Raw genomic sequence first — 19,003 nt, forward strand, 5'->3', positions numbered from 1 at the left:
AGTGGTCGCCCTGTCTGTCCTCTCGTCCGGCCAGCAGACGCGAGACGAGGCGCAGCGACGTTCATCCGATTGCCGACGGACCGGTAAAAGGCCGACCGGGCGCTGCAGAGCCCCAGCGGTGACGGCTCAGGCAGCGGGGCGGCTGGGTCGGCGCCGCGAGCGACCGACCCGGCGCCGCGCCGCAGTGCGACGGTTGGGGTAGTGTGGGACGTATCTCTGGTGGTGTGTGGAGTGTGGAGTGACCTGCGACTGGGAGGATGGGGGAACGGGTGCTGGCTTTCACTCGATAACTTGAAACAAGAGTAAATAGTAAGGAGGTGCAAAAATATTATTTGCTCCGAGATTCAAATTTGTAAGCCCTCAAGCAAACAACAAAGACGTTCTTACTTCTTAGCATCTGTTTCGCTACTGATGTTTCTCGTTAGACATTAGACAAGCATAGATACAACTGAACATGAGCTCACTAGCGATGTCAGGCGCGCCTCTCCGTGAGAACGCACACTGTCATACCAACTTACCTATAAAGCCTTTGGAGTTCGAATCTCGGTGCGTCCATTTCACATCGATTCTTCCACCGACCAAATCCATTCCACTGCCCGGTGCCATCTGACTCACATTGATTTCCGAACGCGGCCAACCAAACAACTTAAAAATACGACAAAAACGTGGGCTGCCAGGCAGATTTATTGAAATACCCAGCTTCTTAAAACACCCCAGAGCAACAACAAACCGGAGCGAAGGCGCTCCCAAAATCACGTAATGCATCTCAAAACCTGCCCGTCTCACCACAATCACCACACACACCACGCATTGTTTAAATACCATCACTTGCGTTCATTTGAACACGGGAACGAATACCGACAGCGGCCCGTCGGGTCCACGCACATCGAGTGGGCCTGTGGTGGCAAAACCTGACCTCACTCCCCACCGGCGTCGCCGCGCGTCTGTCACGCTGACGGCGGCGGCAGCGGCACCCCGGGGAGAACCCCGTCGATTCCGACGACCCGCCGTCGATTCCGACAGCCCACCGACGGAGAAATCGAAGGCAGACCGCTACCTGACCGCGGGGGGTCGAGAGGGGGAGCTGCGACGGCTGGCAACCGCCGTAGAGTTATGACTGACGGCAGTATAGCCAACCAGTGGGAAAACAGTAACTCACTGCTGAACGCTGGTACATACACGGACTGATCACTTACAGGCGGTAAAACACAAGGCTGATATCAGTTGGCATGTGAGCGGAGCCACCCAGGCTAACAGCTCCACCACGTTGTCCTGAGAGCCGCCTCTCTCACCCACAAACGTAGGCACAGCATCGATATAAAACACCGTTACGGAGAGCGCCTGTCCGCCCCGTACGTATCACACGAGTCAACTGGACCATGGAGCATCGCACAGCAGTCGAATACATGGCCGATCACCGCGGATCCCACGCCCCCAACACAGCGACCGCACCTCATGTCAGTGCAGGGTGGCACTGGAAGGGCGTTCGCGATACACAGGGCGTCCAGCTGCCGAACAAGCCCTCCAACACATCCTCTGAGCGGCCGAAGGTAGGAGCGGAGCGGATGGGACCAGCCAGCCACTGCGGCCTTCCCCGGGCTGAGTAACAAGTTCAGTCTCTGTCTGAGCCAGCGCCGAGGGTGAACGCCTCGGTGACGCGGACACGGACTGACCTGAGTGGGTCCAGGTCACATTCTGAAGGGTACGCGGCTCCACACGCTGCAGGAGACCACGCGTCAGTAGGACTTCTTGTTCCGCACGGGAAGGAGACCTTCTTTGGCATAGCTGAACAAACTCAGAAGTCCTTTCTTCTTACCCTTCCTCGAGAAGTAATTGCTGAGAACGTCGTCATCTGAAACATCAGAGAATATCCGTAGTTATACGAGCTCTTCGCGAAACACTATTGGCAGTACTTCTGGTGCATGCTCGCTTTATGTCGATTCTCGCCAACGTTACACCGATAACAGCACACACTTGAGGTGTTTTAAAGGTTTTAAATCATCACAATCTTTTGCTTCCTGGCTTTTAAGTAATGACCTCGGAAGTAACAGCGCAAACTTATCGGCTGTAATTCATGGTTGCATTATAAAAAAACTTTCAGGACGTAACGAAAGGCTATTGTTTTCCATCGCCATCAAAATATCCCTAAGGAGGGAGTCGTAAAACATTCGACAGTCAGTTTTAAAGCCTCATGAATCAATGTCCGCGACATGCATTGTCATTAAAAACGACAATACGACGATACAGCGGACGCTAATGTGGCGAAGTGTTATTTATATATGGACATGACACGCCTATACGAGCCATAGACATCGTACGCGAACTTAAGTCCGGGATTATTTATGGTCCCAAGCGCAACAAATGTTAAACGACATACGAGCGAGTAACTGGTCTACCGTATGGTATAACGCAGCTGGCTTGCTGTGTTATTTTTACATTGATTGCAATTTGCAGCTAAAATGTTACAGCATTCAAAACTTTGTGGGAACAATTTCTTGAACTAAAAATCAATGTTTTAAATGCTTTCAGCTCGCGGGCTAAACAGCGAACGAGACCCGAAAATGTTAACACTATACGTTTCAGGTAACTTATGATTCAGTCTTCAGGTGCAGCGAACAAACCAACTCAAGTATTCTGGCGCTTTCATTACATCTAGAACACCACTCGTATTCCGTTTTAGCCCCGCGTCGGCTGAGCCCCCACTGAGTAGCCTGCTGTGCCCGCCGGAGTCGCCGTGTACCGGCAGTGTTCCGGTTGTGTTGCACATGGCCCCGGTAATGAACACCGCCCCGCCCCTCCCCACTGCAGCGAACTCGCCGGCGGCACGCCACGGCCCGTGTGCGGCCGTCACGAACGGCTGCCACCGGCGCGGCGGCCGGCCGGCGCGCGGTCAATAGAGTGTGACGCCGCCACTCTGAGTCGATTGATCGGGTACGCAGCCGGCGCGTCCGGCCGGCCAGCGCTCCCCACCGGATGCAACCGGACGCCGCCGCCAGTTCCGCTCTGCTCTCGGCGGCCGGCCGGCGCGGGAGCGCTCTCAGCCGCGCCGACAGCCGACTCGGTTACGTCGAGCTGCCCACCGGCAGCACTCCCCCGAGAGCGCCCGCACAGAATGCGGAAGAACCGGTCCGCAAAGTTCATGCTCACTGCCGCCGGCGCCGTGTGAGCTCATGGCCGTACGGCTTCCGAGACGGCGCCGCATGACAGTCTGAGACGCTCAGTACATCCCGAAACGCAGGACAGCCTGCAATTTTTATCATCTGCTCCAAGTTGAGCGAGGTCAATGAGTTTTACATCAAGTTACGCGCGTGTGTGTGGGGGAGGGGCGGTGTTCGCATAGATGAGAGAGAAGTTAGGGTGCTCCTTGGAGACGTCAGACTTTCAAGTTGGGAGACATACGATCTGCCACGCAGCCACCGCGTGCATAACCCAGTGAGTACGTAACCAGCGAGCGGTGAGCAGGGACACAGCTTGACGCATGTGATGACGAGGGTTACTGACAAATGCATCAACCAACGTGTATCAATATGTATAAGGAAATGTTACATGTCATCAGCCCTTAGCCGGTATACAATGCGCTATTGAAATCGACGGTCTCGTTCAACTAATTAATGCTGGGCTCTTCCTGTAATTGCCTCGGTTTGTCCATAGAGCCACAACAAAGCGCGATGCGGTTTATCATCAATTATTAAAACCGTCCTGCAATTGCATTGTTATATCCAACGCCAAATGCTGTAATAAATCCATTGTCAGCTAGCTTCGATGCCCGTCCATATCGCCGTGTTATCGGCAGCATACGGGCACGGTGTACGGCGGCACAGCATACCTTCCACGGCGCACATTGCTGCTGCCATCTAGCGACGAGATTATCGTGGGGCAAGTTCCAGCCAGCAGAGTGGCACCACATTGCTTGAATCGGACTGGATTTGGGATTGAGGTTGACAAGAAAAGCTCGCTTCATGTTTTGACATTTCAATGAAATGCGGAAAAAACAAATATGCAATGACATAAGCATAAGGAAAATGAATTAGCCACAGCAAGATTCACTTGAATCATACCGAAATATTTCAACTCCACCACAAACAAGTCGGACCTGACAAAAACCGCAACCCACTGCACTTGTCCCTTTTTCTAAACTCCACGATCCAATCTTCCAGTGTCCTATCGCTATCAATACCACCACGGAGGTCGATCGCATACCCCTCTTCCTGGGCGAGCACAGAGCAGTACCGCTACGCCCTTGGTAGTTTTACCACCGTCGGGTCGGCGAGACGGGTCGTTAAAAGCACCGTTCGCTTCCACCCAGACGGCGACCTAGACAGCCGGGAAGTCAGGCCGGCCGCCCGCAGTCTGACAAAGGTTACATCACGTGAAAAGTTGGGGGCAGAGGATAGCGGAGGTGTCAGCCGGCGGCCGGTAAACAGTCTCCACTTCACACCGTCACCGGCAGGACAACAGCGATACCAGGTGTCAGCCAGCGCGGCAGATCGAGGTGACTTTTGACAGGCTATTTTCTAGCCCAATAATACTTTGAGTGAAGTCCAGCCACGCCTGGCATTAATGCACTCCAATATGACACCATGCGTCCGGCAAAACATGTTTGTCTCCAATTAGAAGTACACCTGGAACGCCCGCTAGTAATAAGCTCAACGGCAATTTTACTACCGGCAAGTGGTAAGAATCCCACCTGCTGAAGAACAGAAAAACAACCATCAAACGAAACCTAAACCAGCTAAGCAGCTACAAACGAAAATGAAATAATGTAATACAGGGTGACCCAAAATTAATGTCACACCCTCCCATATCCTTTATTTTGCCTTCTACGGCGCAATATTAACACAATTTCGCCAGCACTGGCTCCTAGACCATATTGGCTACATTCTAGTCACGTGACCTTCAAATTTGTGTGATCCTAACCGGTCAAGGGGAGTACGGAGGTCATTTCCGGGGCAGTACCCAGCGCGCGCGGACCAGGTGTCCAGGATGGCAGAACTGTAGAGCAAAACGTCCCGCAGCGGGGCAGTCGGCATAGTTGCCGGCGGCATGACCCACGGCCAGGTCGCCGAGGCACTGGGCATTAGTTGCCGTACGATTTGGCGCTGGTTGTCACGCGACAGAAGCGGAGAGACGCGTCTATCCGCTTCTTCAGGCGCGCCTGAGAACCAGCTAGGTCACGGCAGGAAGACTTCCGCCAGCCGGGTAGCGCAGATCGTCATCGCGAAGTGCAGAGCTAAAGACTCCACAAGTCCACAAGGAAACTGGCAAGGATGCTGACTGCCAACGGTCATCCAGTCTCCAAGTCGACAATTCGTCGGTACTGGAGGTTGTCTCTTAAGCTGAAGCCCACCAAGCCATATCTCCAACCGAAAACTTCTGCTGAACATGTCCAGGGTCATCTTTCAACAGGTCGGCGCCCCGGCTCATCGAGCTAGAATGACGCAGGACTGGTGCAGATCGAGCTTCCCAGCATTCAAGGAGAAGGACAAATGACCGGGAAATATCCTCGACCTGTCGCCGAAAGAAAATCTTACGGCGATCGTCCGGTAAGAGGTGAACAAAATGGCACCAGGATAATCTGAAGGCACGCTGACCAGGAACGTTCGACCTGTCTGGTCCAAGATCAGTCCACAGAAACTGAACATGTTGATGTCTGATGTGGAGAAGGAAATCATTGTCCCGGACCGTATGCTTACCCGTATCAGGGAGAATGTGGGATACATATGTAAGAAAAGCGAACCGCTCATGTTTGTTATTTTCATGCAATTAACGCTGGAAAGGTGTGACATTATTTTTGGGACACCCTGTATAATGACTACCACGTATTTCCGAGACCCACAACTAACCGATCGAAATAACACCATTAAAGTCCACACAAACTCCTGAGTCCTGAGCCTGCCGAACTTGGTCGTGCGAGTGAACTCGTCGCCACTGTCTCGTCGCGAAACCAACACGACACGGTAGCTGAACGGACAGCTCCACCACATACAGCATGGCAATGGGCATATCGAGAACATCCTCTCGGCCGAGGTGACGGATGCTCCGGCGATGCTGGGCCACCAGGGCGGAAAATTGGAGTCGCAGCTCAGAGTGGTGGTGCAAACAACTGTGTGGCCGCATGTAGTTTACGTGATACAAATGATGCGAAATGAATTTTTGAAGGCGAAACAGTAACTGCTTACCAAATAATACAGCGGGAATTGTTATGTCATATTCACTCCAAATAAACGGTGAAAAAAAAACATAAAGATCCATACCATATCCGGTTGAGTCTAAACGAAACATTTCTACAGGAAATCGGAGTCAACTTATTGACACTGCACATTAACGATGACCACATAAGCCAATACGATTACAAAATAGATATCTAGGTTTTTATGATCTCTATGGGTTGCACACTTTAGATCATGGCTATTCACAAGATGAGATGTGGTCCACGTCATATTCAGCTATGACCAACATCCATATATCCCTGTGAATTATATGGGTAATACACCGAATCGGTCGGAAAAGTACCCGCCAGGCATCATTGATGCTAAAATATCGGGTTGTTGGTACAGATAAGGCCCAGAGCCAGGGAGCAAGGCGGGAAAATATATCAAATATTTTTAACAGTAATATAACTGATAACACTGTGGAAAAACCTTCACCAAGGTAAGAAGACCAAAAATGTATGCCAATGAAAAAAAACATGCTAATATGATAAGAAATATTGATTACAAAAATGATCAGCACCTTTCTATAAAATTTCGCATTGGCTAAAATTCAGTATATCAGGGCGGATTATTCGGGCTTCAAAAAGTCGATTTCAACTTTTAGAATTTTGATCACGAAGAGAATTACTATATGACTTACCAGAACAGCGAAAAGAGCTATATAACACGAAGAAGCTCTGAAGCACGTAGCAATGTCTGTACTGTTTCGTAAGCCAGTTATCTCGTTCCCTAGCAGGCCGGAAAATGTCCGAATTCATTTCCACCCATGCGGCCAGCGCGTCATGGTGATGAGACCGGACCATTGTCCCCATGGGAGATGATCACAGAGCCTGGCCGCCTTTTTACGAGTCGTCATGCAGATAAGGCTAATATCTGAAGCGAATCCAGCTGTTCGATTCGCTCGTTTGGAGATAACATATTCATATCGTCAAAGTAGGCGAATTATGTATATGGAGGCCTCTGAATGCAAGTCAACTTATTCAAAACACTACTCAACCATAAATACCAGACAAAAATGGTATGTTCGGTCTATATCCCTTTCTCACTTACAACGCCTGTGCGAGTGTACTGTAAGATCTTACCCCTTCCATTAACTCACCTCGCCGATGTAAGCTGTTGTCGGCCATCGTGGGGAGTACGTTCTCGTTTGCCGACAGGGAAACGAGCAGCTCCAGTGGCACCAACCACAGACACACCACGAAGTAGCCGATGACCTGGCGAGAGGCGCACATTGAGTCAGCGAGACGGATCATTGCTCAGTCACCAGTCGGTAATGAAAACCCGGTATGCATCGAGTCAGTCGAGGATACGGATTGAGATTAATTGTCCATGAGTAGCGTGAGATGAGGAAGGATGTGACCTGGATAAATATTTTTGAAAATGTGAGCGATTGGGATTTGAGATGGATATAAAACAAAATGAAATGCAAAAAAAAAAATCCATGAAGATAAAAATTAATATAATGCAGCCATCAAAAGCCCTAATCAGTCGGAGCTTAAATTTGGACGAAACCGATGGTTCACAACGCACGGTAAACCATGACAAACGAATCAGGAGACCACAGAAAACAACAACACATCTACTTAGTCACAGGCCACACAAATCCTGGCACCATTCTGAGAATATCGCTCCATCTCGGGCAGCACTACGGTCTGGGCAGGCACACCGCGCGCAGGCCGTCCTCCCGGGGCGCGCAGTGGGTGAAGTCTCCGGCCGGTCCGCCGTCCCCCGGGGCGCGCGGGTGTACAAAGTCTCCGGCCAGGGACCGCGGGTGCAGAGAGTCTCCGGCCGGTCCGCCGTCCTCCCGGGGCGCGCGGGTGCAGAACTCTCCGGCCAGGGCGCGCGGGTGCAGAAAGTCTCCGGCCGCTCCGCCGTCCTCCCGGGGCGCGCGGGTGCACCAAGTCTCCGGCCGGTCCGCCGTCCTCCCGGGGCGCGCGGGTGCAGAAAGTCTCCGGCCACTCCGCCGTCCTCCCGGGGCGCGCGGGTGATGAAGGTCTCCGGCCGCTCCGCCGTCTTCCCGGCCGGGGACCGCTGATGTTTGCCGCCGGCCCGGAACTGACGTCCGTGGCCCGAGTTCAACCGGGTCGCCGGCGCCCGCGGACTCAGCGGCACCAGTTGGAGCCGCACGTGAGGTTATGTCGCCAGTCGGACGCGGGGGACACAGAAAGGCCGCGGCGGGAGCGACACGACCCAGGTAATGGCGGCAGCGGCACACGTAATGGCAGGCATGGTGAGTCTGGGATGGGCCGGTAGTTGTAGAAATGGGAAAAACGGCTTGTGGTAATGCCTTGGCGAGCTGTTGCAAAACGATGCAACGTTGCAGTTTTTTCTAAGTCGCATCACTGGTAAGGGTCCAATATCGCTGTATCACTGCGCTTCGACAGAACAGCTAGGCGACGCATCTATGAACGATCAACGGATGCTCCCAAGCGGTGTGCTGAGCCATCGAGGTCCTGTTGCGACTCTATTCCGAAAAAGCTAACTTTTAAGGATTTTTACATTTGACATTCGATTAAGAAAATACTACAAAATCACAAACACAGCCAAACATCTGTAGCCTTAAACTGCTGATGCCCTAAAAAGGAATCTTACAAAATGGTTTATACCGTAAAAACTGAGATCAGTCAGCCCAATCACACATCCTTCGGCAAATCTTAAACCAGCATCAGCGCTCTCAAATTTTAATCTTTCCAACGCACATCAGTGTGAAGCTCGTTTCGGTGAGGCGAAACACCGATAACCTTATTCCAACCTTCTGGACTCGTCCAAGAAGCAAGCACACATGCCATCGTCGGAGTCGCATCAATTGCTCGACCAAAGCTAACGACAGTGCAAGATCGCTTACCAGAAGCCAGACGGATCACGTTGCTCGGCAGACGGTCTGACACGTTGCAGCTCAAACTAGCGTCAAATATCTGTGCAATGATATTCAGTGATGCGACAACAGACAGGCGTCATTTCCTCCGCAAGGCTAGCTAGTGCGTCCTCCGCAAAGCTAGCTGGTGCGTCGGCAGAAGCCAATAAGTGGGCTCGAAATAGTCCGCTTCATGCACCAAAGACCCGGCAGTCGCAGTCAGGTGGAAACGTCTCGACGGAAACCACCACACGGAGATGGAGGCGAAAAGGCAGCTTCAGAGTAATCGGTGCGAGACAAGATGACAATTCATCGCTGCCGCAAGAAGCACTTATCAAGGTGGGCGTTTGTTCTACAGCTAAGTCGTCAGAACGCATCTACATGTGCTTACTCGACACCTAATATACCTATTTATATACTGATGTAAAACAATGATCGTTGACCATTGCGGCAGAATGAGCGGCATGCCGTACTGCTGAAGCGGTCATATAATATTTAGCTAGCTTATGTAACTACGTATAATTAGCTAACGAGTGTAATGCACGCTGCATAATGTATATTTCCTTTCAAATTTTACAAACACATGATTTTCAAAATCAACAATTTAACTAATTACTTAATTAACTAGTTCACTACTAACGATAGCATGCCGAGTCAACAGTAGGCTGATTCAGCGCTGACAAAGTCACTCCTTCCGTCTCCGGTTTCTGCCGAGCACGCTGAGCAACAGTCTCGCCGAGAACAAAGCAGGGCTGCTCTGCAATCCCAACCGTGCCCGTCCAATTGTCTGCGAGAACACCGCTCCAACAATGCAAACCGAGTGGCTTAGCTAAACTGGAAAACAACAGGATCAGCCGACAAAGGCTGAAAAGAATTGTCCCCGCCCGACCGGTGACCGCCGGAACGCGCCGCGCCGCTCCACGGGAGGTAGTTCCCAGGGGGAGGGGAAGGTCACGTTCACTGGCGACCTGTTTATTTGACCCGGAAAGGAATGGCCAGCGCCCGCCAGCTTCTCAGGCTAAGCGGTCATTTGTGGCGACGAGCGGGCACGGACGGAAACACTCGGGGGCGACAAACATATACGGTCGGGCCGCCGCAGACTGCACCGTGCGGGGTAACTGGGGCAGCCAGGAAGGACTAGAGCAGCAGCACCATATTTATACACCCAGCAAAGCACCCAGCATACGACCACATTTGTTCTCGCAAAACAACCATGATGTAGTTTATATGCGTTCTGTTTACACATAGGCATCAAGCGTAATATTATTTTATTTTACGTGCAAACTAACCCTGCTAGCTTAGGACACTATGTGACGAATTAGATTTGGTCTGATTCGTGATCAGCGGCGTATTTAGAAAATCGCGAAGGGGGGGGGCAAGGGTTTGGAGGGCGCCACCTCACCCAAGGAGGGCGCCATACGGTCGCGAGATAAAAAATCGCTCAGCGGGGTGGGGGGGGGGGGGTTGGGAGGCGTTTTTTACCATGCCACCAGTTTTTTTTTTTTTTGCGTAACCTCGTATAGGTCGTGCTGCATTGATTTTGCATCGTGTGTATTCTTTATACTCCAGGTCACAAAAGGTCAAGTGTTCTTGAAATGCTGCGCCGAAGGCGCGCGAAATTTTTGAAAACAACCTTTTCCTCCGCTTTTTAGGCACGCCTTTTATACGATCACCGTTCAAAGCTCCTCTCGCTCTTTTACCAAATTTGAAGGTGTAAAAAATACCTAAGGTTTGGTCGGGCCGCTGCCACACAAACTGTATAGAAAGCTTGGCTCATGGGTGTCGATGTATAAAAGTTTATTGGCGGTGGCATATCTACGCAGTACGCACCAGATCACCGTATCGGATTGATACCGGAGCGCGAGATGCGTAAACATCATCCAAATTACCTCAGACCAGCCTTCATAGCCTTCTCACAGATGCATACAGTGTACCCACATAACCAGTTTCAATCACCGAAACTTCAGATGCCTGCTGTTGCGGCCGAACCTGTTGACAATACTTAATCGTAATCCATATAGATGCCATGATGCACGTAAAGTAGGATCAATCCGTTAAGACCAAAGACGTGTTTTATGCATCGTAGAGCGTAGATAGTTTTGGTAGGTATAGGTACTTCATTCATTGTGCTGAATGCACGTTCATTTGTGGCAGTTTTCACAGGCAAGACATCAACTATGTGCAATAGAACGACTAAGTTGAAAAACATGCCAAAGGAGTAAATAAATGATAAGAGGGCAGCGATCAACGGATGTTGCCAATAGGTAGAAGGGCTGCGATCCACAGGAGGGCGCTAATAGGTAGGAGAGCCCCGATCAACATCCCGAGTTTCGATAGTAGGGCACCGATAGGTAGGAAGTTGGCGAGCAGCAGGAGGGCGCCAATGGATAGAAGGGCAGCGATCAACAGGAGGGCACCAATAGGTAGGAGGGCCCCGATCAACAATCAACAGGAGGGCGCCACCAGGTAAGAGGGTGGCGAGGAACAGGAGAGCACCAATAGGAGGGTGGCGATCAACAAGAGGTCGCCAATAGGTGGGAGGGCGGTCATCAACTGGGAGTCGTTAATGAGCGGAAGGGTGACGATTAAAATGGGGGTGGCAATGGTGAGGAGGGCGCCTTTGCTCAAGAGGATGACACGAACAGGAGGGCGTCTGTGCGGAGGGCGCTGGTCAACAGGAAGGTACCAGTGGATACAGGGGCGGATCCAGGAAAACTCCAAGGGGAGGGTCATGAATCGAAGTGGTGCCCCTACCTATACCCAAAATTAAAAACTCAACGGATTTCGTCCACTTCGTTTTGGTGGTGCCCCCATTTTCAGTTTTTTTTATTTTTTATTTTTAGTCAGTATCTTAACTCTTAGCCACAACCACATTTACCAATTGTAAGCAAGTATATATGAATGTGCTATGTGTATATATGTTGTGGACGCTGAGTAGTGAGTACTTACCAGGAACGTTATCAGGTAAGCAAATCGTTGTCAGTCCGACGAACTTGACCCTGGCGTCTAAAGGGTCTGTCCTTGACACTTCAGGCTTGTCAGGGGCACCAAAGTCCTTCCAGGGACACCACAAACCTGTCAGGGGCACCTACGGCCTTGTAGGGGCGCCACAGGCCCGCCAGGGGCACCACAGGCCTGCCAGGAAGCAGGGGCACCACAGGTCTAGCAAGTATACACGACAGGCCTGTCAGGGGCACAACGGGCCTGTTGGGCCCATGAGCACCCCTAGGGGCAGGGGCACCACAGTCCTTCCAGGGGCACCGCAGGCCTGTGAGGGGCACCAGCGGCCTAGCAGGGGCACCAGTCAACACAGGCCTGCCAGGGGCACCACAGACCTGCCAGGGGCACCAGAGGCCTGCCAGAAGCACCACCGACCTCGCAGGGGCCTGTCAGGGCCCAGGGGCACCACGGGCCTGTCGAGAGGCACTTCAGGCTTTTCAGGGGCACCATAGTCCTCTCCGGGCGCAGGGGTAGCAGGGGCACCAGAGGCCTGCCAGGGGCACTACAGGCCTAGCAGCAAGGGCACCACTGGTCTATCAGGGGCACCACGAGCCTGTCATAGCCAGGCATCTCAGGCTTGTCAAGGCCCAGGGGCACCACAGGTCTGTGAGGGGCACCAGCGACCTAGCAGGGGCACCAGTCAACACAGGTCTGCCAGGGGCGCCACAGACCTGCCAGGGGCACCACAGACCTGCCAGAGGCACCAGAGGTCTGCCAGGGGCACCACCGGCCTCGCAGGGGCACCTTGGGCCTGTCAGGGGCACCACGGGCCTGCCGAGGGGCACTTCAGACTTTTCAGGGGCACCAGTCCTCTCCGGGCGCAGGGGTACCAGCGGCCTAGCAAGGGCACCAGAGGCCTGCCAGGGGCACCACAGGCCTAACAAGGGCACCACGGGCCTGTCAGGGGCACCTCAGGCTTGTCAGGGCCCAGGGACACCACAGTCCTTCCAAGGGCACCGCAAGCCTGTCAGGGGCACCAGAGGCCTGCCAGGGGCACCACAGGCCTATCAAGGGCACCACTGGCCTGTCAGGGGCACCTCAGGCTTGTCAGGGCCCAGGGGCACCACAGTCCTTCCAGGGGCATTACAAGCCTGTCAGGAGCACCAGAGGCCTAGCAATGGCACCACAGGCCTGCCATGGACACCACAGGCCTGCCAGGGGCACCACCGGCCTTGCAGGGGCGCCTCAGGCCTGTCAGGGGCACCACGTGCCTGCCGGGGACACTTCAGGCTTGTCAGGGGCGTTACAGTCCTGTCAGGGCCCAGGGGCACCAGGCCCGTGGTGTCCCTGCTAGACCTGTGGTGCCCCTGGCGGTCCTGTGGTGCCCCTGTCAGGACTGTGATTCCCCTGATAGGCCGGTGGTGCCCCTGGCAGGTCTTTGGGCCCCCGGGCCTCAAGGGGGGGCCATGACCCATGTGACCCCCCTTGGATCCGCCCCTGAGTGGATAGGAGGGCGGTGATCAACAGGAGGGTGCCAGTGGTTAGGAGGGCGGCGATCAACACGAGGGCGCCAATAAGAGAAGGGCCCCGATTAACATTCAACAGGAAGGACTAGGGAACCAATAGGTAGGAGGGCGGCACTGAACAATAGGGTGCCAAAAAGGAGAAAGGCGGCCTTGAAAATTTCACATGAGGGCGCAATAGGTAGGAGAGCGCCAATAATTATGAGGACGCCGATCAGCAGAAGGGCGGCAATATGTAGCAGGGTGGCGACCTACAGGAGGGCGCCTTCGGGTGAGAGGGCGCTTATTTACGGGACAGCGGCTTACATAGGCGACCACCGTTACGCTTAGAGAGCTACAGCCTACAAATGTGGTTGGAGGGCGCCCGAGGGAGCCCTCCAACCGTATTTGGAGGGCGTATTTGGAATGGGCGTCCTCCGAAGGCGCCCTCCATCCGTATTTTCCCTGTAAACACATTCGCGATTGGAGGGCGCCCTCCAGTCGCGATTGTTTTTCGATTCGATTATATCACAATTGCATTTGCGATTGGACGGCGCCTTCGGCGCCCTCCAATCGCAAAGGGCGCCTTCGGCGCCCAAGGGGGGGGGGGGGCCATGGCCCAGTGCCCCCCCCTGCCTACGCCCCTGTTCGTGATCCCACACACAAAACATGACGGTAAATAGTTTAAAGGTCGAGCACACCTTCCTAAAAACAAACTTCAAAATGAGGAATTTCGTATGCCTTTTATAAACAAACGTAGCTCAGTTTGTGAACGAAGAAACACACATTATCAAGAGGGTAATTTTTGAATCGATTGGACATTATTGCACCTGAAAACCTCTATTCGGGCGAATCGTGTAGGACGACAACAACAATGATGGGAGATTGCTATATTATTTCACAAACGCTCCCTAGAATAGTGTCTTCAAAGCAAATTAAAATAATGCGAGCCCCAAGGAAATGTTACTCACCTCGTGGAATGGATAGTATTCTGACGTGAAATGCTGGAAGGCCAGATAGTGATTTACCACCAGCAGCACTGAAACATGGGCAGCGTGAGTCAGAAATAAGCATATACCTACCCTGACATGATTCTCAACTGCGGTTGCCGATAATAAGCAGCGATGAATCAAAATCAAAGCTCCAAGTAAAAAGAGTGAATGAGGGACGGAAATGCGAAAGCAAAGGGAGAGAAGGGATGAGAGAAAAGAGAGAGAGAGAGCGAGAGAGAGAGAGAGAGAGCGAGAGCGAGAGCGAGAGCGAGAGCGAGAGCGAGAGCGAGAGCGAGAGCGAGAGCGAGAGCGAGAGCGAGAGCGAGAGCGAGAGCGAGAGCGAGAGAGAGAGCGAGAGAGAGAGAGAGAGAGAGAGAGAGAGAGAGAGAGAGAGAGAGAGAGAGAGAGAGAGAGAGAGAGAGAGAGAGAGAGAGAGAGAGAGAGAGAGAGAGAGAGAGAGAGAGAGAGAGAGAGAGAGAGAGAGAGAGAGAGAGAGAGAGAGAGAGAGAGAGAGAGAGAGAGAGAGAGAGAGAGAGAGAGAGAGAGAGAGAGTATGCATCTTGTAGAGGAAGAGCTCTGTAAGGCATCGATGGCAATCATAATTTCAGAATGATGAATGGGGAGCTCGAGACCTTTCTACCAGATTCGCCGGCACTCTCGCAAATAAAACACTCGGCTCACGCGCGGGGATCGGATAAGAGGGCCATAGAAAAGCAAGATCACGTTCTTCTTTGGTCTGGCACGGCTCGACGTGATACAGGCATTACCAAACGAAAAACACAGACCATGCTCTTTGATACTCTTTTTTATGGAGTGCAGAATTTCCTTCACATCAAAGGCCCACACTCTACATGACCGTAAAGCCCTTGGACCGCCTCTGAAGCTACTGTGGTCTGCACATCTCATCTTTTTAGTCACGTTCACATGACCTTTGAATGATCGATGCATCAAACTAGAAAAAAGCTTAAAGGTTGAACTGACTTTTCCGAAATTTACAAAGCTGGTCGTCCCAGCAGGGTATAGGAAAAAACGACAAGCGAAATACATCGACAGGTTGGCATGCAGATGCCGACAAATGTAGGCCCTATCTAGAGGGCTTAGTCCAACGCACATAGCCTCATCAAATACCGCTACCAGCTCCTGCATCGCACAGCTGGCACATTGCACAACTTTTCCCATCCCTTCGAGCGCTTATCTCAGCTGGCGCGCAACAGTTTTCGGCCAGAACGGGCACACGACCATAATTAAGGTATGCAAATTGTGCGCCGACCGGCGTGGTGTTTGCCCGCCGGTCGCATCAGCGCTTTCCGAGACGTCGAGACACACTGCCGTTCTGGGAGGGAAGCGCACACCACGCTAGCGCGACGGCCATCCCCCGAGATGGGCCTACTGTGTTTACACGCTCCGTTTGCCGTAAAGGTTAGACCGGTGACAGCCAAGGACTAGGGACGAGTTCACTCGAAACTCCCGCTGTTCGTGGATGGATAGAACGCGCACTCTGTCCACGAGCCTGGCGCATATATCTCATTTAACAAGCATTTTAGGATAATATTATGCAAAAGGATCATCTTATGATCTACTCAACCAGTGGTGGAGTGCAGGGAAAGACGGCAACGCGGCAGTGCAATAAGGTACAGTATGGCGAGCGCGAAATCGGGACTCGTCTCATTCTGCATTCTTTCTTTTTCTTTCTTTTTATAATCGCTAATGACGCTACGGGGTAGGAGTATGCTGTGTATTGTGTAATGTCTGCATTTTGTGAGATTTGTGGTTGTGAGAAGCAAGCGAATAGATGGCGTCGAGTTTCAGGGAAAACAATTCACAGCTGATATCATGGCGTAAATGTGACACTAAGTGCGTGCGTAAGTAAGTGCGTAAGTGTGACGCTAACAAGGCTTTGAGTTGTAAGGATATGAAACAAATTTGAATGGCTTCGAGTGTATCAGAAGCCATAGGGTTTCCAGGCGCGTTGCGATGCAAATGTGTGTGAGTGTGTGTCTTCAGCGTTAATTAGTTAGTAAGGCGGGCACGTCGATTGCTTGGTGCGTGCTTGAGAGCGGTGTAAACAGTTTATGGGTGCTGGAAATGTAAAGCGTCGTCAAGTGTGTGCGTGATATAGCGAGCGTTTCTGTTGGCAATCGCGGTGCGATGGGGACGCCTCACTTACCGCACGCTAGCAGGAAGGAGGGCGAGAGCAGCTCGACGTAGGGGAAGGTGCGCATCACCAGCAGCATGGTGAGCAGACCCACCATACCGCAGACGGGCACGTGCGGCGGCAGCGGCTCAAACACCAGCACACCGACGTGGATCACAAACACCACCTGAAAACAGAAGCAGAGCTCCGTAAGGATCACAACTATCGCCTAAAAACAGACAGATATCCTGAATGGATCACAAACACCACCTGAGGACAGACAGGGATCATGAGTAGATCACAAACACCACCTGAAAACATGGTCAGAAATGTGTATGGAATATGGATAACAAACACCGCCTGTGAACACAGGCTTGAGTGGATCAAAAACACCGCTTGATAAAGGACAGAGATTTGAGTGGATCACAGACAGAGGTATAAATATGTGAATTATAAACAACACCTAAAAACATAGACAGAGGACTGAATGGATCACAAATACCACACGAAAACGTAATTATGTCCACATGAAAAAATATGGTTCAGAGCATAGAAATCCGCGTATGTCACAAATCTGACCTGAAAGCACAGAAAGATCTGAGTGGATCACAAACATGATCTGAAACATAGAGATGTCTGCGTGAAGCACAAACATAGTTTGATGCATGAGATGAGAAAAGCAAAAGTAGCGTAAATCATAAACACGCTTAAGAAGTACTAATATAAATTACAACGACAAAACACAGTTTGTAAACAAATTTGTATAAGCAAAACAAATTTGTATTTGAGTCTAGCTTCGGGACAATATGATCTATGTGAAACGTGATAGGATAGCTATAACATATAACATTGTCCCAATGTTCCGATAAATTATACGAAACCGTTCATTACCCACACATACTACATAGATACCTAGCTTGACAAAATTAACATTGTACTATATTTCATATCGAACGCCCCTCGATTTAGGAAAAAGATCCGCAAATTGTGTTCTGCGTAACTTCGACATATTCGTCGCTTACATACATATACACAAACGATCAATCATAATATTTTTGTTTGTTGGGGGTTAGGGGCGCGCCGACACCGACGCCGATCAATGATAAAAAAACAGCTGAAATTCATCTCATCACTCATGTTCTTCTTCTATATAAGTATGTCGCAATGTACAAATTCTGATCATAATGATGAACAAAAAAAGGATGGTTGGGTATACAATACATATATGAACCGCAAAATGTCATTGGAGAAAGATCATTGATGATACAAATGGAAGATGAAACAACTTAAACAAACCTATTCAACAAAAATAGCATAATACGTTTATATGTCAATCAGAACAAACCACAAAAATATGAAATGTATACCATGGCAACGGCCCCAACACATCAAGCTTTTAACAAAAACGGGAGCAGTGACAGCAGTTACCCACAAAACACGGATCATAGCCAGCTTTGCAGTGACAAAAATAGAGCCAGCATAGGATTGGTGAGCGTCAAAGTCAGCATTCACATCAGCCTCTATTGGCAGCGCCATTACAATTTCAATCTCTGCCCGGCAAATTGCCCCGGGGATTCAAGGGATTTAGCCCTCGAGTGCCACCAGCTGCTCGGGCGGTGAAACGCGCCAGATACGACTCGGAATGGAGCATTGACATGCGGTGCCGGTGGCCACCGCCATTCAGGACGGTTCAAGCGCTGCTGGGGAGCGTGCGGCTTCGGTCCAACCCCACACACCACTCACCCACGGGCACCGAGAGAGGGTGGGCGGCGCGCCGGCTTCGTCACAGCATTGGCGAGGTTGGGTCTCAGACGCAGAGGCGCCTCAACGGCCAGCACTGGAGAGGCCTCCGCTACGTGACAACATATTACACAATAACATTACCATCCAGCGCTCTTCATCAGCTTCAGCCTGCTTGTTGGCATGGTTAGTTTACGATAAGGATTCAGACCTTCATCAGAAAGTTCTTCCGTTCCGAAGTTGGGGCAGCTGTAAGGAGGCTTTGGCAGGGCGCCGATTTCCTCGGACAAAATAACGAGGCGTTTTCGATGAGTCTCTCGGTGATGATCGACTCAACTTTGGCCATGTCATCTAACGTTCTCTTCGACTCTCTCGTCCCATGTGAACTTGTCTTAAATCAAGAGCAAACTCATGCAGTAGGCATAGATATCTTTGTTCATTTATGAAGCTTATTGATATGATGATGGTTGTCTTAGCAATACAACTGCATAACACTTGTGAAGCTCAGATGGCATCCACTGTTTCTACCGTTTGTTGGAAGCAAGTAACGGAGGTTCAAACAGCATTTCTTATCCATGACGGTGCCAAGCATTTCAAGCTTCGTTCGGGAGCAGGCAGCCATTTGCATG

At 51.4% G+C, this 19,003-nt stretch overlaps 1 protein-coding gene across 2 annotated transcripts in view; it reads right to left on the bottom strand.

Moving 5' to 3' along the window:
- Positions 1-660: 660 nt before the first annotated feature.
- Positions 661-19,003, bottom strand: part of LOC122384868 (protein TEX261-like) — a 34,308-nt gene continuing 15,965 nt past the window's right edge. For both annotated transcript variants that reach the window (XM_043372655.1, XM_043372654.1), the window contains 4 exons: positions 16,668-16,821; positions 14,480-14,547; positions 7,312-7,426; positions 661-1,852 (listed from right to left, as the gene is read on the bottom strand). In XM_043372655.1, coding sequence (XP_043228590.1) covers positions 1,737-1,852; positions 7,312-7,426; positions 14,480-14,547; positions 16,668-16,821 — 453 coding nt within the window. In that variant the 3' untranslated portion in view covers positions 661-1,736. The remainder of the gene's footprint in view (positions 1,853-7,311; positions 7,427-14,479; positions 14,548-16,667; positions 16,822-19,003) is intronic.

Source organism: Amphibalanus amphitrite, unplaced genomic scaffold (assembly GCF_019059575.1).
Source record: "Amphibalanus amphitrite isolate SeventyFive unplaced genomic scaffold, NRLGWU_Aamphi_draft 000201F_arrow, whole genome shotgun sequence".
NCBI lineage: Eukaryota > Metazoa > Arthropoda > Thecostraca > Balanomorpha > Balanidae > Amphibalanus > Amphibalanus amphitrite.